The sequence below is a fragment of the Mustelus asterias genome, chromosome 15 (genome assembly GCF_964213995.1).
Source record: "Mustelus asterias chromosome 15, sMusAst1.hap1.1, whole genome shotgun sequence".
NCBI lineage: Eukaryota > Metazoa > Chordata > Chondrichthyes > Carcharhiniformes > Triakidae > Mustelus > Mustelus asterias.
In genome coordinates, this window is record NC_135815.1 from 86,001,655 (window position 1) to 86,025,614 (window position 23,960).

General features: G+C 42.7%; 1 protein-coding gene across 11 annotated transcripts in view; it reads left to right on the forward strand.

Annotated features, from left to right (window-relative positions):
* LOC144504621 (pleckstrin homology domain-containing family G member 1-like) overlaps positions 1-23,960 on the forward strand; it is a 201,765-nt gene that overhangs the window by 173,671 nt on the left and 4,134 nt on the right. For all 11 annotated transcript variants that reach the window (XM_078230256.1, XM_078230258.1, XM_078230263.1 and 8 more), the window contains 11 exons: positions 982-1,132; positions 2,031-2,162; positions 3,283-3,465; positions 4,669-4,764; positions 5,614-5,700; positions 7,281-7,314; positions 10,685-10,783; positions 13,342-13,377; positions 13,567-13,583; positions 16,304-16,528; positions 20,648-22,295. In XM_078230256.1, the coding sequence (XP_078086382.1) occupies positions 982-1,132; positions 2,031-2,162; positions 3,283-3,465; positions 4,669-4,764; positions 5,614-5,700; positions 7,281-7,314; positions 10,685-10,783; positions 13,342-13,377; positions 13,567-13,583; positions 16,304-16,528; positions 20,648-22,295 (2,708 nt within the window). The remainder of the gene's footprint in view (positions 1-981; positions 1,133-2,030; positions 2,163-3,282; positions 3,466-4,668; positions 4,765-5,613; positions 5,701-7,280; positions 7,315-10,684; positions 10,784-13,341; positions 13,378-13,566; positions 13,584-16,303; positions 16,529-20,647; positions 22,296-23,960) is intronic.

The following is a 23,960-nucleotide window of genomic DNA, read 5'->3' on the forward strand; positions in this document are numbered from 1 at the left end:
GTGCAGATCTTGGTCTCCTTTATCTTGAGAGTGACATAGAGCAATTTTCACCCAACCTCCCTGCCAGGGAGTTGACTAGATCAGGTGAAATGCTGGTATTACAGCCCTCCTTGTTTATAAATAAATAGAGTAATAATGTGTTAATTGCAAAAGTAGATTTCCTGCTCCAATCACCTAGATTTCCCAACTAGCATGAAATTGACCCCAAAGTGTCAGGCAGCCATTTAGTATAGAAGATACATATTTGGACCTAGCTCAAATTCGGGTATCCTGCTATTTCAAGGAAATAATGAAATCTGATCTCTTTCAACTGTTCATTCTTCACTTTCCTTTTCTGTTGACCCCCCCCCCCCTCAATAGAATTATGGAGCTAAACCTCATAATCAGCTGACTGGAAGTTGAGTCCGCAAAAAGTTTGATTTTTGGGGTTCAGTAGCCTATTATCAACTTGTATGTCAAACAATTCTGTCCATCATTTATTCTTTTAGAGAAAATTATTCTTCATGCAACATTGAGCTTGTTGAATGACTGACGTAAAACAACATTTAGTGCAATGTACAAAAGTATGTAAATGTGCTCTCCGGGGCCAAAGTTTTATTTCATTTTATTTTTTCAGTCGGGTATTGTGTGTCATCTATGAAATCCTGTACTCTGTGGAGTATGCTGCGCTGTTGAGATCCAGTCATGCTGCAATGGATCTGCAGCTGCTAAGTATAAGGAATCTGCTGAGCTCACTGTAGCTGCTGAGTAACAGTACAAGGGATCTACCAAGCTGCTTGTAGTTGAGGTGACCAATGATGCAAGGGATTTGAACATCAGTCAGGAAGAATTAAACTTCTAGGATTATCTGAACAGGAAATGGTTGTGAACATATTTTTAAGACATGAAAGACAAAGACTAAAATGACAGTAAAGATGCATTCCAGAAATTGTTTTGTACCGGAGCCAGTGAGGGCCACTAATCTTTGTGGGTCAATTGCAGATCTGTGGCCATGTTAACAGAATGTACGAGAAACAAAGTGCTTGCCAAATTCTTCAGAGAGCGACAGGAGACCTTGAAACACTCCCTGCCTCTGGGATCCTACCTTCTCAAACCAGTACAACGCATCCTAAAATACCATCTCCTCTTGCACGTAAGTGGTTATCAATGATTTTCAATCTACAGTTTGGCTTTTTTTTTGCTGCCAATCGTCTGTATCCAGGAAGTATCTTGTAAATAACAAATCACTCATTGTAAGGCTTTCCCTGGTTAAACTGCAGTGTTGAGTGGATCCAGCAATGTTAGTGATGCAAAAGATCTTTTGAGCTTAATATAGCTGTTGCGAGGATCCGACCATGTCAGTGGTGGAAAGGAATCACCTAGCTCAATCCAGCTTCTTAATTTTACAGTATTAACCTTCAGTATCCTTAGTTGTGCAAGAGAATCTCATTGGCGCTCATTTGCTGTAGATTTCAAGGTGGTGGTCTGTGTATGAATCCTTTGGGCACTTCTAAGCTTTTACATGCACAACTTTCAATGAGGTTTTACAACCCTCGAAATGAAGGATAAAAGAGGGTTAGAGGTTTAGCGAATTTGGGTTTTTTAAAAAAACCACAAGTAGAAAACTCTGCTGTTGCCCAGCAAAATACACAGTGACACACACCGAGAAAGAAGGAAAAGGAGTTCTAAGCTCTGAGAAATGCTGTAAAACTGCTGGCAATGGAGTTTGGGAAACTAGTGTTTGCTCTGCAGTTGAAGTAATATAGTGAGAGATTTTTGGGTGTCTCGGAGAATTATCAGCTGGGGCAAAAGCATCTAGTGAATGCTCATAAATCCGGTGGAAGAAAGCTGTTTGCAACTTGGTCAGCGCAAGGAAGAAGTCTTGGTGTCAAGACAGTGTAAATCTTCACTGGGGTTTGAGCTGTAAGGGTATTGCTGGGATAAAAGGAGTGGTGCGAGTGTGAATCATTTTTCTTGCATTTGTATTGAGATTTTTCAAACCTTTTTGTTTTGATCACTCTTTTTACCTTCCTCTTGGTTATTTTGTACAGGAAATAGTTAACCATCTGGAGAAGGACACGGAGTGTTATGATGTAGTTCAGGACGCCATTGACACAATGCAGAGAGTGGCTTGGCACATTAATGATATGAAGAGAAAGCATGAGCATGCAGTAAGGCTGCAGGTAATAATTCTAATTTTTTATCAGTTGGCATTTGTTCACAGAAGATGGTGAATGAACCTTTTCTTCAAGTCTTTAGTGGTTTGATTCAACTGAATGCTTTGCTAAGCCACTTCAGGGATAAGTTAAGATGGAACTACTGTGATTTGTATGTGTCTTGGGGTGTTTGTTTATACACAAACATAATATCCTTTTTGTTAAGGTGTTTGTTAAGCCATCCAATCGCCCTTGCCACAGTATCAGTGTGACGCATAAAGATGCAACAGGATTTCATGAACAGTTTTAAAAACAAGTGATGCATTTAACACTCAAAAATATTATATTCCAAGTAATAACAGATGATCTTATGAAAAATAATCTCCAAAATACAGCAGGCACATGGTTGTCCTCTGTCCTTTCAGTTTGGCTTTGACCCCATTTAAAGTCCTCCAGTCAGTTCTTGACACAGCTCCTCAGGAAGGATAAACAGGCCTTTGAAGGGTTGCTGTACAGATCCCGTTTGAATTATATTGGAATGCACTGCCTGAGTGGTGAAGACCTGAGTCAATTGAGTCTTTCGAAAGGAGATTGGATCATTGTTTGAAGAGAAAATAATCTCAGGGCTATGGGGGAAAGATGGAGGAGTGACCTAGATAATCGCTCCTTCAGAGAGCCAACACAGATATGATGCTTTGACCATTCTTTGCAACTCTGTCCTCATAGTAAAATCATAGACTAGGCTTGTATTCCTTTGCGTCTAGAAGATTAAGATCTAACTGAGGATTTTTAAGTTGATTCAAGGAGTTGATGGTGTAGATAGGAACTATTTCTCCTGGAGGAATTTCAGAACAACTTGCCAAAAACTTAATTAGAGTTAGGCCCTTCAGAAATGATGTCGGGATGTAAATTTTCACAAAGGGTAGTAAAAATCTTGATTATTCTCCCTTAAATATATTGAAGCTTTCAAAACCGATTGATGGGATATTAAGGATATTGAACCAAGGAGAGTAAAAGGAGTTTTCGGTACAGATCAGCCCTGATCTAACTGGATGGTGGTGCAGGGTCAAAGGTTTCTATGTTTTGATAGTGTTAGTTTATCTTTCTCTTTACTCCTGATGTTTGATCATCTATCTGTTTTATTAAGGAAATACAGAGCCTGCTGACAAATTGGAAGGGTCCAGACCTGACCAGCTATGGAGAGCTGGTCTTGGAGGGAACGTTTCGTATACAGCGAGCCAAAAATGAACGCACTTTGTTTCTTTTAGATAAACTTCTTCTCATCACTAAAAAAAGAGAAGAGACTTATACCTACAAAGCTCATATTTTGGTAAGAGTTGTATGTGTCTTGGGGTGTTTGTCATCCCCCCCCCCCCTCTTTCTCCCTCACCCCCTCCTGTTAGTCTGTTTACCTGAAAATTTTGGGGGTTTGTTTTTGGAAGTACTCTGCTAAACGAAAAATGTTGTCTTAAAAGCCTCCTTATGCTTATTAGCATTGTTTATTCGCACTGCCTACAGTATAAGTCAGAAAAGTCCATAGTTTTCAATTCTTCTGTCCTGGCTGATTTCCCATCTTCCTTTCACTTCAGCGCATCCAAAACACTCCCCACATCCTGCTATAGTGTCACTCCTGTGCTTGCTGACTTGCATTGATTCCTGGTCCACCAACAATTCAAAATCTCTTCCTTGCATTCAAATCCCTCCATAGTCTCACCATGCCCAGAATTTGTAACCTCCTCTCCCTAACCTTACAACTCTCTTGATCTGTGTATTCCTTCAGTTTTGGCTTCATGCACAGTTCTGATGTCCTTTGCTCCCACGACTAGTGGCCATGTTTTCGGCTGTCTTGGCCTTAAGCTCTGGAATTACTTCCCTAAACTTCTCCACCCCTTTGGTTTTAAGGAGCTCCTTAAAACCAAAGTGACCAAAAGAAGCTTTTGGTCACTTCTCAAACCAAAGTAGACACTGAACAACATAAGGTGACTATGGGACATTGGTTTGTGTTTTAGTGATCCATAAGTGTAAGTTACTGTAGTTTTATTCCTAGTCTTCTCATACGCCACAGTTTTATTGTGGATGAATGTAGCTTGTAACAATTTTATTTCTGATCTTGAACATATGATTTGGAATGATGCTCCAGTGCAGTACTGAGGAGGTGCTGCACAGTCGGAGGTGCCTTCTTTTGGATGAGACATTAAACCAAGGCCCTACCAAATGGACATTAAAACTTCCATGACGTTACTCAAAGAATAGCAGGAGAATTCTCTTGGTGTCTCAATCAATATCACTGACGTAGATTAGCCAGTTGCTATCACCATGCTGTTTATTGGATCTTGCTGTTTGAAATCTAGCTGCCAAGCTTTGCTAAGAAGCAATAACTACACTTAACAACTACTAACTAACTTTTCAAAATCTTTGGGACATTTTAAGGGTATGAAAGGTGCTATATTAATGCGATTTATTTTCCTTCCAAGCATGTGAAAATAAGTTGAAATTTAGAATTCTAGCTCTAACATTTCCCTCTGTTCTCCAGTGTTGTAACCTGATGCTTGTGGAGGTAATACCAAAGGAACCCCTGAGTTTCAGTGTCTTCCACTACAAGAATCCCAAAGTGCAACACACTGTACAGGTAGGATGTCCAATCCAATTTTGTCAAGTCTGTGTTTCAGATCTGTTTCTACAACTGGTACTGAATGGCTGGGCTTCCCAAATATAACAGGCTGAAATTTCAGCCTTCAGCTAGACTTTATGAAAAGTATATAAATGGAAATTTAAATTGGAAATGATGCATCTTGGAAGCTGATTCTTTAGTACCTGTTTTTATATGTTAGTGCTCCCAAGTTAAAATTTACCAGCCCAGTCATGTGAGCTTATTGGCACACCTAAGGAATGAGAGTTGGAGCTAGGCCCAGAGCACTCCAACCTGTGCTCCAGTCTTCGAGGTTAAAATCTGACACTCACTGTCAACCATTGTAATTAAGGTTCTCCTAATTGCAGAGTTAAGGTGCATAGATTTAACTATCCAGGTGAATTGTGTGATATCTGGAATGGGTTCCAGGTAGGGATGGTGGAAAAGGAAACCCTGAGGAAGTTGTAAGAGACCAGGCAAGTTCCGATAGCAAATTAGATTCTTATTTGCATAGGACTAAGAATAGGTGATTCAACTGCTCAAACCTGTTCCACCATTCAGAGAGAACACAGCTAAACTGTATCAAAAATCCATCACCTGCCTTTGATCCATATCCCTTGATGCTCCTTTCCAGCAAAAAATATCCTGTTCTGTCTTTGATTTCAGCTAATTTTGATTTTTTTTGGAGAAGAGTTTTCAGATTTCCACTCCTGTTTGTGAAAAATGTGGTGGAAGATTGGGTGAAGATGGATGGATGAATCAAAATAGATAAACAAGCATGCTTGCCTTCCAGTGTTTTTATTCGGCATTGGGATATCATAGGTTCTCTTTATCCTTATTCTCAAACAGGCCAAGTCAATGCAAGACAAGAGACTTTGGATTCTTCATCTGAAGAGGCTTATTCTTGAAAATCACCCGGCCAAGATCCCAGCCAAGGTGTGAAGCAGGGTCACCAAGTTGGATTTTCAGATTCTTCTTGCACTAGTTTACTGTTGATACTCTAATGACTCAAGCTGGGAGTGTGGAGCTCCTGCTAGGAGCGTAATTGACAAAATGCACCCAGAACACACTGGGCAATGCATGTTTTTCTGAGGTGAAAAGTTACATTTGTGTTTCCATGCAAACTTACTTGAGTGCAAGTTTAAAACAAAAATTCAGCTTTGTACCCTTGGTATATGAGACCTTTGATCAACATTGAGGTCTCACAATGTGTCCCCTGCTGGAATTGACAGAACCTCAACTCATTTAAATGAATTGCAGCAGCAAGAGAAACAGACCTGGGTGGGGGTTTCATTTGACCACTGGTCAAAGTGGGGGTACAGATCATTCATGCTGGCTTAATGACTAGCGGTGATCCTGAGAATCTGGGTTTAATGTAGTAAACATCCCTGAATGAACTCAGTTGATGACTTGCCATTCTGTACAAGGGGTGAGGCTGTGTATGGCTAGTTTTGGGTGTAGGGAGAGCTTGAGCTCATGAAACAGCATTAAAAAATTGTAGCAACCAAATTAAAATCGTTATGGACATACCTCATTGTTTAACATTGTATAGTGAACAATTTTGTTTGATTTATTGGCCATAAGTCATGCAGGAACTCCTAGCTGTGGCAAGCAGAGTGAAACTACCTCGCCCAATGTCTGATGTGACCATGACACCAGATTTGGATCGCATTTGCACTACTAACAACTGGGAGTTAAGCAAATTCACTTCACCCCAGTGGCACAGTGGTTAGCACTGCTGCCTCACAGCGCCAGGGACCCGGGTTCAATTCTGGCCTTGGGTCACTGTCCATGTGGAGTTTGCACATTCTCCCCGTGTCTGCGTGCGTTTCCTCCGAGTGCTCCGGTTTCCTCCCACAGTCCAAAGATGTGCAGGTTAGGTTGATTGGCCATGTTAAATTTGACCCTAGTGTCGGGGGGATTAGCAGGGTAGATATGTGGGGTTACTGGAATAGGGCCTGGGTGGGATTGCGGTCAGTGGAGGCTCGATGGGCTGAATGGCCTCCCTCTGCACTGTAGGGATTCTATGCTCTACAAGCTCTAGTGTTAACACAGCCAGAGATGACATATTGAATGAAGCTTATTATTCCAATTTGTGGGGAATGAAATGGTTGTTAATTGCACAGCTAAAGGCACATTATTCAGATTGTTTCATATATAACTATGGATTTGCTACATCCACTTAGTTTATACTCCTTGGTTGTGGTTTAGCTAGTAATTATCAAACTGATTTTTGCATCGCAAACTTAATGTTCTGGTGGAAAACAGTCTTGTTAATGTTGATGCCTCTTAATTTGTTTTAAAGTTCACCTTTTAAACAGTCTGATGAAAAGCTTTATTGCAATTCAAGTCTGTTCTTGTTTGCAAGTCCTTTTTCTCCCCTTGTTTGTTTCTGAAGGGAGGGGTCTGTGTAAATATAATTGCAGTACTGCTTTCAGCTGCCCTTTTGAAATCGGCCTGTTACAACTGAGAATTGGTTGTGCAGAGGTTGAACAATAAACTGTTTTTATTTTCAGGCAAAACAAGCGATTCTGGAGATGGATGCCATTCGTAAGTAGAGTTCAATTTAGTCTGCTTGTTGAGCTATTGCATTCAATATTATATTGCAGGTTCTGCAACTGTACAGTGATGCCTTGAATGTATCCACCAATTATCCATGGGGGAAAATGTTCATGTTTACTTTGTGTTAGAACCCAAGCTGCTGGCTTTGTACAGTCCATTGCCCCACTGCAAGCCAAAAACCAAACCCCGGAACACATCAGGACATGTGTTTCATGTGTTTCTCGTGAGTCTTCCCAGCAGCAAAGCTTGGTGCCTCCTGAATGTTTTTGGCTAACCTACAGATAGGTAATATAACAGGGACATTGTCATTGCCAAATAAACTGAGGGCCATCCTCACTATAGACAATGCCCCTCTGGCACCCTCTCCGTACACTTGATATCCTCTCTCTGGAATACTATTTCACTGTGCACTCTGACCACATCACTCCTCCTCCCACCCATTTAGTTTATTTTGTTCCAAAGTAACCAAATTTTTTTTTTTAATTGCTCAGAGGAGTTTCCTGCAAGGCTTTAAGAGGAGGAAATAAAGAAGAGCAGGAGTTTGGGTTGTGTGAGGATTTGGTAGCTGAAGGTACCATTAGTGGGACAAAAGGAAGGAGGCTGCTTAAGTGGCTGAAGGAAGGCAGAGTTCATGGCAGGGACTGGGGGTGAGGCAGGTGGAGTTGCAAAGATGGTGTAGGGCAAGGCAATGAACCGTTTTGAATGTGATGAAAATTAGAATTTGAACCAATGCCAATTTAGGTCCTTGAGGACATGGGTAGTGAGTGAGCGGCAATTAATGCAGAATGGGAACGGAGACCTAGGGCTGTAAATACATAATTGCTTAAAACATGAATGTAAGCTGATCAAAGTCAGGAATATTCTGAGTTCATAGAAATTATAGAAACCCTACAGTACAGAAAGAGGCCATTCGGCCCATCGAGTCTGCCCCGTCCACAATCCCACCCAGACCCTACCCCCATATCCTGACATTTTACCCACGAATCCCTCTCACCTATGCATCTCAGGACACTAAGGGGCAATTTTAGCATGGCCAATCAACCTAACCCGCACATCTTTGGACTGTGGGAGGAAACTGGCGCACCCGGAGGAAACCCATGCAGACACGAGGAGAATGTGCAAACTCCACACAGACAGTGACCCAAGCCGGGAATTGAACCCAGATCCCTGGAGCTGTGAAGCAGCAGTGCTAACCACTGTGTACCGTGCCACCCTATTTATAGAAATAGTTGCAAAATTAATGAGAGATTTTGGCAGAATCAACAAGCTTATTATCTAAATGGTGAGAGATTGCAGAGCTCTGAGATGCAAAGCGATCTAGGGGTTCTAGTGCATGAATCACAAAAGGCTAGCATTCAGTTACAGAAAGTAATTAGGAAAGCGAATAGAATGTTATTGAGGAATAAAAAAGTCGGTAATGCTTCAGTTGTATAGGGCATTGATGAGACCACTTTTGGAGTATAATATATACTGTATTGGTCTCTGTATTTAAGGAAAGATGTAAATGTGGTAGAAGCCATTCAAAGGAGGTTTACTATACTAGACTAATACTAGGAATGGGTGGGCTATGAGGAAAGGCTGGTGAAATTAGGTTTGTATCCATTGGGAGTTTAGAAGAGTAAGAGGTGACTTGATCAAAACCTTGAAGATCCCGAGGGGTTTTGACAAGGTGGATATGGAGAGGATGCTTCCTCTTATTGGAGTACCTAGAACTAGGGGGAGACAGATGAGGAAACTTGCTTTTGAGAGTTGTGCCTCTGGAACATACTTCAAAAGACAGTGAAGGAAAGTGTTTGAATTTTTTTGAGACAGAGCTAGATAGATTCTTGATTAACAAGGGGTGAAAGGCTATCGGGGTTAGTCAGGAATGTGGGGTTGAAGTTGCAGTGAGATCAGCCATGATCTCACGGCACGGTGGCACAGTGGTTAACACTTCTGCCTCGCAGTGCCAGGGATCTGGGTTTGATTCCCGGCTAGGGCCACTGTCTGTGTGGAGTTTGCATCTGTGTGGAGTTTGCATCTCCGTGTCTGCGTGGGTTTCCTCCGGGTGCTCCGGTTTTCTCCAACAGTCCAAAGATGTGCGGGTTAGGTGGATTGGCCATGCTAAATTACCCCTTGGTATCAGGGGGACTAGCTAGGGTAAATGCATGGGGTTATGGGGATCGTGCCTGTGTGGGATTGTGGTCGGTGCAGACTCTATGGGCGAATGGCCTCCTTCTGCACTGTAGGGATTCTGTGATCCCATTGAATATTGGAGTAGGCTCGAGGGGCTGAGTGGCCTATTCCTGCTCCTAATTCGTATGTTCTTATATTGGTTAGGCCACAGAAAGAATATGAAAACCAAAAGAAGGCAGATGCACCAGGGATAGGAAATTAGTTAAGAGACCTGAGATACTGGACTATTTCCTCTGGAGCAGGGAAGGTTAAGAGAAGAGTTAAAATTATGACTGGTATTGAACAGAATAAATGAGGAAAGTTTATTTTCTCTGGGGATTCATTGTCCTGGACAGTTGGTTCTCAATACTGTTGGAGTTGCAGAATGCTTCGCTACAGAGTGGCCAAGGTGGAGACCATTGCATTTATGAAGAATAAAGTGGATAAATTATTGCAGCAGACACCAGGAGTAATTTTGGATTGATCTGGCATAGATTCAATTGGCTGATGCATTTTCTGTACTGTTGTCTTCTAAATGATGATTGAAAAATCTAGTCCTGTTGCATTGGGGAATCTTGGACTAATGGAAGTTATTCATTGAGTCTAACAGTATTGGGATTTGCGATGCTCTCTGTCCTAATGGCATATTTGAAAGTACCGTTGTGAACTCCTACATGCAGATGCTTACACCCATAGATTGCTTGGAATTTACAGCACAGAACTACATCTATTTGTGAACAAAAGTGAAAAATTATTCATCCCTTGTAGCTATTTCCTCATCAATTTGCTTATTGTCTGGTTTGCTTCCGATAGGTAAATTTTGTTAGGTATTGGTATCAAGTGATGTGATAAAATGAGTTGAGGTGTAGGTCATCTGTGACCTAATAGAATGGTGCCTTATATTCTTCGTTCCTCAGTCATTGAAGTTTCAGTGTTCAATATTCTGTCTGCAAGGATTCTTATTGTTGCCTACCATGAGGCTAAATGGAAAAGGAAGAAAGAACTGTTCTAGTGGATGGTTATAACACGGTCTCCATACAGATAGAGGAATAGCTGTGACCGAGTAACCTACCATTAATATTCTGGAAACCTGTGCCTGCCCCTTGTTCTAGGCTAAAATAAGAAGTTAGCTGGGTGTATGTGAAGAAGCGAAAATAGCATGTCCAGAAAAGATTTATTAATTGCAATGTATTTTTCCCTGCAGATCACCCTGGCTTCCACTACAGCCCCGAGGGCGAGAGGAAGGCAGAAACATATTTGAAGGAAGACCGCATCACACCTCGCAGAGTCCGAAGGAAGTCTGGTATATAGACCTCACCTCTTCCTATACTGAGTGCTGAGGACAGCACTTAAAGGAGTGATTGAGATGCAATGTTCTCCAATTTGCTGTGCTTGAGGAGCAGAGTGAGGTAGACCTGGTAGTTGCTTACTCCCAGCTGGCAGTGGTGCACTTTCTATTGATTGGTTTTACAACTGAATGGCTGGTTCAGAGAATTTTGAGTGTCAATCATTTTGTGTAGAATTGCAATGACATGGGTATGTCATTGGGGATAGGCAATAGATTTCTTATCATGAAGGGCATTCGTGATGAGTTAGGTTTTACAGCAATATGACGACTTATCATGCTCAGTCCGCAAATAACCAGATTTATTAAATTCAATTTGACAATTGGTCATGCTGGGATTTGAACTCATGGGGCTGGATTTTCCCACCAGAATGGGAATTCATGATGACACCATGGTTTGCTTTCATCCCAACTCGAGACTGGAAAATCCTGTCCAGGTCCTTTTTGGAGTTGCTAGATAATACCATAACCATTACACTATAATAACCTATAATTCCTAGTTTGTATGAGCAGAGGATTGGTACTAGTGATGAGAGCAGCTACCACCACTGTCTACGCTTGCATACCTTCTGTGGATTAATTATAGAGTAACCAGATCTAAGACCTGCAAAATATTCTTAAGCTCATTTTTCAGACTTCTTGGGAGTTGTGTTTTCCAACATCGCCGAGCACAGTTGTTGGGATGGAACTTGCGTCTTTTGAGTAGAGCTGGAAGTATCTGTATCTCAAAGTAGCATAGCGGTAGTGTCACTAGACGAGCAATCCAGACATCCAAGTTAACTCTCTGGGGATGGTTCAAATGCTACCACGGCAACTGGTAGAATTTTAAATTCAATTAATAAATTTGGAATTAAAAAGCTAGTCTCATGAAACCATTGTCAATTGTTGTAAAAAACCTATCTGGTTCACTTGTATCCTTTTTAGAGAAGGAAATCTGCTGTTGTTGCCTGGTCTGGCCTACATGTGATTCCGGACACACAATGTGGTGGACTTCTTAAAAATACCCTTTGAAATAGCTGAGCAAGCCACTCGGTTGTATCAAACAGCCATGATGAAACAGACCACCTGGCGTTGACCTAAGCATGGGAAACAACAATGGTACATCCAGCCCTGTCAACCCTACAAGGTCCTCCTTGTTCACATCTGCGGGCTTGTGCCAAAATGTGGAGAGCTGAGCCACAGATTAGACAAACAACATCCTGACATACTTTGAACCATACCTTCCAACCATGTCCCAGATACCATCCCTGGGTCTGTCCAGTTGGTGGCACAATGGTATACAGTCAGGAGGAAATGGCCCTGGGAGTCCTCAACATTGACCTGATGCCATAAGACTTCATGGTATCCAACATAAGCAAGGAAACTGCCAGCTGTTTACCACTACGCACCACCAACCCCCACCGCTCATGCTGAGCACTTGAAGGGGAGTTGAGGGTGGCAAGGACATAGAATGTACTCTGGGCTGGTAACTTCAATGTCCATCACTAGGAGTGGCTCAGTAGCACCACTACTAACCAGGCTGGTTGAGTGAAGGACATAGCTGCTAGACTGGATCTCTGGCAGGTGGTAAGGGTACTAATGATGGGAAAGATCTACTTGGACCTCATCCTCACCAACCTACCTGTTACAAGTGCATCTGTCTACGACAGGATTGGTAGGAGTGACCACTACACAGATGTCATGGAGACAAGGTCTTATTTTCACATTGATCTCCCTCCATCATGTTATGTGGCCTTACCACTCTGTTAAATTGGATACATTCCAAACAGATCCAGCAACAGGATTGTCAACCATGAAGCACTGGGCCTTCAGCAGCAACAGAATTGCATATAACCACAATCTGTAACCTCATGGCCCGGCAAATTCCCCCACGCTGCCATTAGCTTCAAGCCAGAGGAAACAGCCCTGATTCAATGAAGAGTGTAGGAGAGTATGCCAGCACCAGACATATCTAAAGATGCAATATTAACTTGAAGTTACAACCATCTCCCCATGACATTACCATTGCTGAATCCTCCACTATTAATATCAAACGTGTTACCATTGACCAGAAACTGAACTTGATTAGCCAAATAAATACTGTGGTGTTACAAGAGCAAGTCAGAGGCTGGGAATTCTGCAGAGAGTAACTCCTCTCCTGACTCTCCACTTCCCCTGGATGAGTGCAGCTTCAACAACACTCAAGAAGCTTGACACTGTTGGAACACAGAAACCTGCTTAATTGGCATCCCATAAACCACCTTCAACATCCACCCCCTCCACCAGGCGCTCAGTGGCAACAGTGTGTGTGATCTGACTATAACAACTCGCCCAAGGCTCCTTCCAATCCAATAATTGCCAGCGATACTGATATCACTAAAATGTTTTTCAAATTCTTCTTGAAGGAAAGGTACAGACATAGCAAACATCTGGATCAGAAAGAACTTTGTGCTTGACAGCAGATATATATTTGCAACAACAGTATTCTATCTTGTACAAAAGTGCCACCCTTGATTCTATTTTCTGTATTTTTGCAGAACCATCGGCAAGATTGAAGTCTGTGAAACAAATAGGTAACAAAACTCCTTTACTCCAAATACTAAACAGAATCTAACCTACAGTTTACTCGATTATGTTTCTTGCCATGATGATTAGTCTAACCCCTTCAGCTACATGTGTTTATAGCCATCGAGGGAGTTAATGCATCTTATGTTCAGTTTTCCAACTAAGTTATTTTTGTTTCTCCTCTTCCTCCTATCCAGAGACAAGACAGGACAAGGTAAGTGTAACCTTGGTGTTGTTTTTTTTTACAGTGCACTGGGAAGATCCAGGTGTATTTGTATAGTAATGTGAAGTGTATTCACAAGGCACAAAAAAACAAGATTTCAACTTCCTGCTGAAGTTTCCAGAGAGCTGTACGTTTTGAATAGAATAAAAGAATGGAGATTAGAAAGAAATTACTTCCACTATTCCAAAGCCCATTTTTTTGGGAAAGATGCGCTGGTTAGGTGCATTGGCCATGCTAAATTCGCCCTCAATGTACCCGAACAGGCGCCGGAGTGTGGCGACTAGGGGATTTTCACAGTAACTTCATTGCAGTGTGAATGTAAGCCTACTTGTGACTGATAAATAAACTTTACCATTTTGGCCACTGAGTTGGCAATATCAAGAAATAATGACCTGGAAGGGCTGATGACTTTTCAGTTTGAAACCCTATCAGACATTTCCTCCACAGGAAGATATTTGCTTGAGTCTCTGAAGTGGGACTGAAACTTCATTGGCTGCAAAACTATGTCAGAGGTTGTGAAATTGACAGAAACCAATTTGAGCGTTTGCATGTCCAGGTGGCAGTGTTTCATTAGTATTTCCAACATTATCAGAAGAGAATGTCTAATCGTCTGTGCAGTAGGTGAAATGTCCATTGGGAGGGAAATTTTCTTGAATTGGAGGACTTGGATGAGGGTGCTGGTCTTCAAAATTAGAAAGCTACTGCCCTAGAGCAGATTCTTAAGTTTTCTTTAAATGTCTAAATCAATTTAAGACAATATAATAGAGATTTAAGGTAATTTGCAAAACAGCCAAAGGGAGATGAGAATTATTTTTATGCCAGGGAGTTACAATTTGGAATGTACTGCCTAAAAGGCTGGTAGGAGCATTCTAAATTATTCCTTTTGAAAGGAAATTGGATAATGCTTGAAAAGAGAAGGTTTTGTAGGATTGAGGAGAAAGCAGGAGTATGGAAATTGGATAACTCTTTCAGAACTGGTGCAGACACAATGGGCTGAAAGGCCTTTCTCAGCTGTATAATTGAGTCTATTTCCTAGATTCTGCAATGGATTCAAAGCTTGCGAATGTTATGCTACTATTCAAGGGAGGGAGAGAGAAAACAAGCAAGTTAGTTACAAGCAAGTTAGCCTCAGTTGTCAGAAAAATGCTGCAATCTATTGTTAAGTACATATTTTGGGTGGCACAGTGGCTAGCACTGCTGCCTCTCAGTGCCAGGAATCTGGATTCGATTCCCAGCTTGGTTCACTGTTTGTGTGGAGTTTGCACATTCTCTGTGTCTGCGTGGGTTTCCTCCGGGTGCTCCGGTTTCCTCCCACAGTCCAAAGATGTGGGTTAGGTTGATTGGTCATGCTAAATTGACCCTTGGTGTCAGGGGGACTAGCTAAAATGTGAAGTTAATAGTCACAAGTAAGGCTTGCATTAACATTGCAATGAAGTTACTGTGAAATTCCCCTAGTCGCCACGGTCCGCCGCCTGTTTGGATCAATGCAGCTAACCAGCAGGTCTTTCAGAATGTGGGAGGAAACCGGAGCACCCAGAGGAAACTCACTCGGACACGGGGAGAACATTCAAACTCCACATAGTGACCCAAGCTGGGAATCGAACCCGGGTCCCTGGCACCGTGAGGCAGCAGTACTAACCACCGTGCAGCCCACAACTACCAGAGGGCCAAAAGGATTAGTGTTGGGGCCTCGGCTATTTGCAGTTTATATTAATGACGGACAAAGAAACAAAGTAATGATCTAAATTTGTTGTTGTTTCATTATCATGTTGTGGGAAGACAGAGGTGGCAAAGGGAAATAGATGGGCTAAGTAACTGGGCAACAAGGTGCAGATGGAGTATGATGTTGGGGAAGTGAGAATGGTAGGAAAAATAGAAAAGCAAACTATTTTTTTTACAAGTCATGGAACTTCTAAATGTTGATGAGAGACTTGGCTGAACATGTAGTTAGTATGCAGGCACAACAAGCAATTAGAAAGGCAAGTGGCATGTTGGCCTATATTAAGGGAATTGGAGTACAAAAGTAAGGAAGGGTTGCTACAAATGCATAGGGTGTTATGAGATCAAACGTGGGGTAGTGTGTACAGTTTTCGTCTTCATGTTTAAGGAAGGATATACTTGGCCTGGAAGCAGTACAGTGAAGGTTCACTCTGGGGTGTAAGGGTGATGCTGAGTAAACTGGGCTTTACTGTCAGGAGTTTAGAAGAATGATAGGTGATCTCACAAACAAATAATATTGATGGCGCTATTTAGGGTTGGCACTGAGGTGGTTGAGGAATTTAGAGCAAGGGTACAGTCTCAGAATAAGGGGCTGATCATTTAGGACTGAAATGATGAGAATTCCCTTCCCTCAGAGGGTTGTGAATCTTTGGAGAATCCGATTCCACTGAGTTTAGTCAAGACTGAGAAATGATATTTGGGGCTTCATGGAATTGAGTGAAGTTGAGGCAGAAGATCGCCCGTGATTGTAATGAATAGCAGAGGATGCTTAAGGGGCCGTAGAGTTGTCTACTGCTCTCATTTCTTATGTTGTGTTCTTATGCTCTTAACATTTTGGGTGCCCTTGTTTTGAATTCCATTCATTTTGAATTTCATCTCATTTCATTACTTTAATAATCTGCAACAGTCTTGCTGTATCCCAGTGTATATGTAAAGTATAATGTAATGGAAGTTTGTGAGCAGTGTGTGATGGATACGCCCTCTCCTAACAGCGTGCCAGTATTGAAGGAACTCTCCTTTCTCCATCTATGGAAGAATTATCCAGTAAAGTACCCAGCTCCAAGTGTGAAATCGGTGCACGCCTTCATGGTGACACAGTCAACCAATCACAAGAGTCCTTGGAGCCAACCTATCCAAGTGACCAAGAAGAAAGTCTCCACTTACGAACCTTGGAGCAGGCTGATGCTGATGATGAAGAGGAAGTTGATGTTGAACAGGTTGGTGATTGATCTAATGTTGTTGACATCCAGATGCATATCTTCTAATGTGTGGGCATTACCCCAATCCTGCCCTGTTTGTGCTGTTACTGTCAGTGGCTCTGCTATCCTAAGTAATTTCAAATTCAGCCCCAAGCTGAAAATCATTCGATAGCAAACCACACCATGAAAACATTAGTTCATTCAACCTACACTCCACAGACAAAAGCACATAGGCCTGAAACTTCCAGATAAAGACAAAATACTGCAGATGCTAGAATCTAAAACAAAAACAGAACATACTGGAAAATTGCAGCGGGTCTGACAACATCTGTGGAGAGAGAATAGAACCAACGTTTCGGGTCTGGATGACTCTTTGTCAGCGTGGATTTTTTAATGTAAATGGTGATGATGAAGGCTGAGAAAGGTGCTAAGAGTATCCATTAAGTGATCAGTGTGTAAATGGCAGAACAGATTAATGTGTTCCTGAGGAATGTGGCAGTTGGCCTTGTTGGGGCGGGGGGGGAGTTTGGAGGCAAGTTGGAAGGCGAGATTGGAGAAGTGAAAAGTAGAAGTAAGGATGAAGAGTGATTTTAAAAATGGATGAATGAGATGAAAAGAAGAAATTGGAATAAAAATAAATAGAAATGAGGTGGAGGAGAGAGTTCGTGCTCTGAAGTTGTTGAAGTCAATGTTATGTCTGGAAGGCTGTGAAGTGTCCTGTCGGAAGATGAGATACTGCTCCCCCAGTTTGCGTTGGGGTTCGGTAGAACTTTGCAAAAGGCCAAGGATGGACACGTGGACAGGAGAGCAGGGTGCTGTATTGAGTGGCAAGCGAAAGGGAAGGTCTGGGTCCTGCTTGCAGACGGGTCGAAGGTATTCTGCAAAGAGGTCACCCAATCTAGGTCTCTCTGAGCTGTCCAGCTCTGACGAAGTGTCATCCAGACTCGATGCTGGCTCTTTTGTCTCTCTGCAGATGCTGTCAGACCTGCTGAGATCCTCCAGCATTTACTGATACTTCCAGTACTGAGGGAGTGCTGAACTATTGAAACTAAATCCAATTAGATGCTACTTTAAATACTGTAATGTCACTTCAAATATCCCAATTTGAAGTGCAATAGTGTTAGTGCTCCTGGTGCTCTTGCTAACACCAAACACACTAATCCCTTATCCAGTGAGGTTTTGTGTTCAAATGGGCTTCTATGTTTCTTACTTTAAAATCAATCATTGGTTGCTAAAGAACCATTGATCATCCTAAAGATATGATCAGTTGGCTATGAAGTCCAGCTTTTTTTCATTTATGTTATACCGCAATTTGTAGTAAAGTAGCCAAGTTGCTTCACATGAGCTTCATAAAATAAAATTCGACATCAAGACATGAGCAGATATCAAGATGGCTGTCCATGTTTTGGTTAAAGAAACAGGTTTTCAGGAGTGACTTGGAATTCCAAACTTGTGCTTTATCAGGTGATGGCACCATTGCTAATAATGGGGCAGGGAAAATTAGGCCATGCAAGTAGCTAGAATCGGAGATGTGTAAAGGTTGTAGCGTGGGAGACAGAGTTATGGAGATCGGGAGGGGTGAAGTCATAGAAGAATTTGAAATGGATGACAAATTTAAAACCAAGACATTGTCCTATCATCTTTATCCTCTAGTTTGAAATTATCAGATGGCACTTAAAATATATTTGTGTTCCTCATTAATAGAAGAAAGCCCTATCTGTAATGTACCCTTGCTTCCCATTGCTACAAATTGCACTAAAATGCAGTGCATGGGTGACACCTAGTGACGGATACCAAGCAACAAAACCTCATGTTTTACTAACTCCATGTCCTGGATCTTTTACAAACTTAAAGACTGGCAGGCTGAGAGGAGAAGAAAATGCAGTAAAATCTATTTAGTTAAGTGGGCCATCTTGATTATTTTCTGTTTATGAAAGTTAAAAAGAAAGGACTTCCATTTCTATAACACCTTTTCAAGACCTCCGGTCAGCCAAAAGTAACTTGGAACCAATTATGAATTACTTGAAATGCAGTCATTGTTGTGTAGAGAAATGTGGCAACCAAATTGTGCACAGCAAGCTCCCACAAGAAAACAATTTGATGATCTGATTATCTGTTCTAACATTGGTTGAGGGATACATATTAGCCAGGGCAGACTTCATACTCCTGTGTCATGAACTAAGCAAACTGATGACCTGCTGGACCACATAAGCAACATTGAATCTTGCTGTCCCCTGCTAAAACTGCTCATTAATCAAATAATACTGTAATGCAAAGTTGATTCTAGCTTCATTCCGTCACTGTTGACCAGTGTCCTTCAACACCTTCCCCTTTGCCATCTTCATCTCCAAGGGTCTCGTAGACCTTTTTATCATTAAGGTTGAGACCATCCATTCAGTTGCCTGTTCTCCCTTTCCCCCTCTCCAGCCCTAAGCCCACATCATTTTGTGTTTCTCTAACTTCTCCCATTCCCTCTCTAAGCTCATCCTGTCTAACAAGACCCATCTCCTGTCCCCTTTAGCCCTGTTGCCACTAAACTGCTGACCCCGCAAACTTAATTTACTCATATAAATGTTTCTTTCAAAGAAAAGCGAACTATTTATTTCCAAGTTATGGAACTTCTAAATGTTGATGAGAGACTTGGCTGAACATGTAGTTAGTATGCAGGCACAACAAGCAATTAGAAAGGCAAGTGGCATGTTGGCCTATGATAAGGGAATTGGAGTACAAAAGTAAGGAAGCGTTGCTACAAGTGCATAGGGCGTTATGAGATCAAACGTGGGGTAGTGTGTACAGTTTTCGTCTTCATGTTTAAGGAAGGATATACTTGGCCTGGAAGCAGTACAGTGAAGGTTCACTCCGGGGTGAAAGGGTGATGCTGAGTAAACTTGGCTTTACTGTCAGGAGTTTAGAAGAATGATAGGTGATCTCACAAACAAATAATATTGATGGCGCTATTTAGGGTTGGCACTGGGGAATAGGGTTGGGGAATTTAGAACAAGGACACAGTCTCAGGATAAGGGGCTGATCATTTAGGACTGAAATGATGAGAATTCCCTTCCCTCAGAGGGTTGTGAATCTTTGGAGAATCGGATTCCACTGAGTTTAGTCAAGGCTGAGAAATGATATTTGGGGCTTCATGGAATTGAGTGAAATTGAGGCAGAAGATCGCCCGTGATTGTAATGAATAGCAATTCCATGAAGCCCCAAATGAATGATAAGGTCCTGCCTCTTTTTCAAAAAAGCTGACATCACATTCCTCCTCCAAGAAAAGGCCTTGACCCTTTCTGTTCTTGCCAACTCCCATCCAATTTCCCTTTTCCCCTCAAGTTCTTGAATGCGTCACCTTCCAAATTCATATCTATCTTTCCTGTAACTTCATGCTTGAATCCTTTCAATCAGGATTTTGCCCCTGCCGCAGTACTAAAATAGACTTAATCAAAGACACAAATGGTATCCTACATGACTGGAACCATGCTGTACCTCATCCTTCACAACTTGTGTGCACCTTTGATACAGTTGGAACAGACTGCCGCCAACAACCCCCCCCCCCCCCCCCCCCCCCATGCCTCTTTCTTTCTCCAACTCAAGGTGGTTCCTTTCCGAAGAAGTCATATTAGACGAAACATTCTCCTCAAATGCTGCCAGACCTTCCCAATACTTTGTTTTTATTTCAAGTTTGTCCTTGCTTGGTTCAACTCCTATTCTATGTCACAATCACTGCCTACTGCTATCTCCTAATATTGCCTGTCTCCAACCTTCCCTCTATCCATTGCTGTTAAAACTGTAACGTGTTTTTATCACCTCCAGATTAAACTAGTGCAACATTCTGGCTAATTTTCCATTTTGCACTCTAAAATTCAGATTTTAAAATTTTACTTTAAGTTTAAATCCCCCCCCCCCCCCCCCAACCACTCTGGTTCTCCCAATCTCTGTAAACCACCTCTGTAACTCCCTAAAGCCCTCGCTAGCTGTGCCTCCCTGCAATTATTGCCCCTTACCCATCCCGCCCCCTTGTCTTGACCCCAATTCTCTAACCATCTCATTCACTTTAACACCACTATGACTTCAGCTATCTCTGCCCCAAGCTCTGGAATTTCATCTCTTAACTCTTTCCTCCAATTACTTGTTTTTCAGATCTCCTCCAAATCCTCAACAGAGGAGCCTCGACACTTCAATGTTCAACTAGAATGTTGGAGTTCTAAGCTCATTGCAGAAGCTGCAGGACAGACTGAAACTACACACAGTAGAGGTGATCTGTTGGGAACAGAAGGGGAGAGAGATGTGTGGCCTGACCTTCCCATTGGACATGTCTCATTCCACAATCAAGCGGTGCCTCATGGGGTCCGAGAGGATGAAGATTACCAAGCATTTGTGACAACAGCCTCCACACCCAATCTCCATTCTACCCCAGTCCGTCCGTTACACTGTGATTCAAATATACCATGCAGCCGTCTCGCTGCAACCTCTGCTCGGGAGCGCCAGTGTGGGAATAGGATTGTGAGGCGAGCCAGCAGCGCTGGGGAGAACTACTCTACTTTCCGACACCAATTAGCCACTGAGAGCAAGTATCGTTCCCCAGTGACACCAAAAACTTCCAGCTCACAAATCTCTGCTTGCCAAAATGCCAGCTCTGCAAGTTCTGAAAGGCCAACTGAGGAAATGCAAAGAGCCAGCACAGATGAAGGTGTATATGAGCTTATTACATTTGCCGGTGAGGTGAGATTGGCGGTTGAGGATCAGAGCTTTGCCTACAATGCAGGGGAGGTGACTGGTGTCAGTTTCCAGTCGAATGGTCCAGCTAAAGAGGAAGACCAAGGTGGCTTCCAAAACCACATGGATGCTGGGAGTCAAGGGAATTGGGGGAAGAAAGCTGGCTCCACTCATGTCACTGAAATCCACCCTGTGTCTGGCCAGAGTGTTGTGGCATCGCCCAAGTGGGAATTGAAGACTGTCGAGTGCCTGGATGACAGGCTTGCATTGTCTGAGAAAACGTATAAGAAGTTGAAGAATGAGTGGGAAGAATGCTGCGAGAGGGATAGCTACCTGGGTCCTGACAGCGATTTGGGTTCTTGTGGGCTCAGAGGCTTTGTTTCAGAGGAGAGTCTTCGGTTCAGTGGCGATGATGCTTCTGATCTGAACCGCTCGATGGAGAATAGTCGCTTGGGTTGGAACAGCGCCTCCAAATACCAACCTGTGTCACACGAATCAGTCCCGGACAAACTCTCTGAGGAGGTGGACGAGATCTGGAATGACCTGGAGGACTACATCAGGAAGAGTGAGGAAACCAGGCGGGACAGGCTGCCTGCTGCCTTCCCAGTCAGTGAGGATGACCTGAGTGGACCGGCTGGCTCCCGGGGTGGCCGGAAGGAAAGACCAGCTGCTTGCTCTGCCCAAGCAAGTCCCAGTTTTGTTGAAGTAGTAAAGAGCAAACCAAGCAGACTAAGCACTGGCAATATCAAGACAGATGGTGGTGAGCCAAGGAGGGAGGCCTCTGTGCTAACCACAAGTGCCATCTCCTCCTTGGATGGTGAGGCACATGAGACAGAGAGCCCCTTGGGCAGCATCAACACCGAGACTGTCATCCAGGATCTGGATATCATGGATCGAACTAAACGGAGGGTTTATTACATGGCCCGACAGTATAGCCAGAAAATCAAGAAGGCCAACCAGCTCCTCAAGATGAAGAACACCTCAGAGCAATCACCATCTGATCAGCCCAAGAGAAAGTGTAAGGACCTGGTGGCTATTCTGGAGGAAAAGAAACAGGGTGGCACTGCCATTGGTATGTAGAATCTCCTCCCAATCTTCTATTTGATCCTGAGATGAGCTTCCTAATGCCATACCTTCTGTATTGCAACAACTTTACTCTTGCCTCTAATATTGCCATCTTTGCCCCTACCTCAAGTTTAATCTGCTGAATTGTTCACCCATATCTTCAACTCCAGGCTTGACGAATCAGACACAGCCCTAGCTAGCCTTCCATCTTGCTTCTCGTGTAAACTTGAGCTATACAAAATTCTGTTGCCCATATTCTAACGCACACCAATTCCTATAGATCCATCACCCAAGTGCGTACTGACCTGCAGTAGCTCCAGAAGCAATATTCGTCCTTGTTTCCAAATTCCTCCTTGGCCTCCCTCCTCCCTATCACTGTAACCACCTTCAGCTTTATAACCCTCCAATTTCTGTGTTGCTCCAATACTGGCTATTTTCACATCTCTCATTTTAAAGTCTCCACCATTGGTAGCTATACACTCAGCTGCCATAGCCCCAAAGTCTGAACCCCACCCCACCATCTCTCTCCCCTCCTCTAATTTTCAATTAAAACTGCCTCTTTGATTAAGTTTGGTGTCAATTTTTTTTCTAATAACGTGTCTGTGAAGTAAGTTGTTGTCTGGTCTGATCTTGCTCTTCTATTTGTGTATCCTGTTCATTCTGTTTACTGCAGCCTTTTCCCTCCCGTTTGTGCAAATGCACTTTGACCAAACACCAAAGCTACTAAGTCGCTGCTTGGAGGCTATGGCAAACTGGCCCCTTGTCTCGGAGGAAGATCAGCTCAGATTTTCTCCCATGCAACTTAACAGACATTTTGAAAAAATATATATGTATTAATTCATGGGATGTATCACTGCCCATCCTTAATTGCCATCAAGGAAGTGGTGGTGCAATAGATGCCTTCTGAACCACTGCAGTTTGGGCAGTATAGGGACAGCCTCAGTGCTTTTAGGGAGAGAGTTCTAGGATTTTGACCTTGCAACACTGAAGGAAAGGTGATATAGTCTCTAGTCAGGAGTATGCACGATGTGAAGAGGAACTTGCAGGTGGTGTTGTTACCATGCACCTTCTACTGCTCTTCTGGGTGGTAGAAGTCACAGATTTGGAAAATACTGTCGAAGAAACCTTGACAATTTGTGCCGATATCCAGTAGATTGGGCATTCTTGAGAATTTGGGGCCCCATCTATTTCTTGTCGAAGAATGTTATGCGCTGCAAGAATATCCCTTGAGAGATTGAGAGGCAGACTTACATTTATAAAGCACCTTTTATAACCTCAGAGTCCCAAGATGCTTCTTCATCAATTGAATTGCAGTTGCTGTTGTAATGCAAAAACAGCAGTAGCCAATTTATTCACAATGTCCCACAAATGGCAATGAGTGTATTTCTTTCTGTGCATTGGATCAGGGATGCATACTAACCAGGGCATCGGGGAGAACTTCCAGCTCCACTTTTGAAATTGTGCTGATATCTTTTGCACCCTCGAGGTTTAATCTGAAAGACCGCACCTCCTGGTGCACAGCACTTCCTTGGTACTGCATTGGAGTGTCAGTCTGGATTATGTGCACTAGTCTGAGGCTCAGTCTATGGGCTCAAGAGGAGGAAGCTATACTGAGCCACTGCTGATTATTAATAGGGGTGATAAAACTGAGCTGCTTTATTTCTAAGATTGA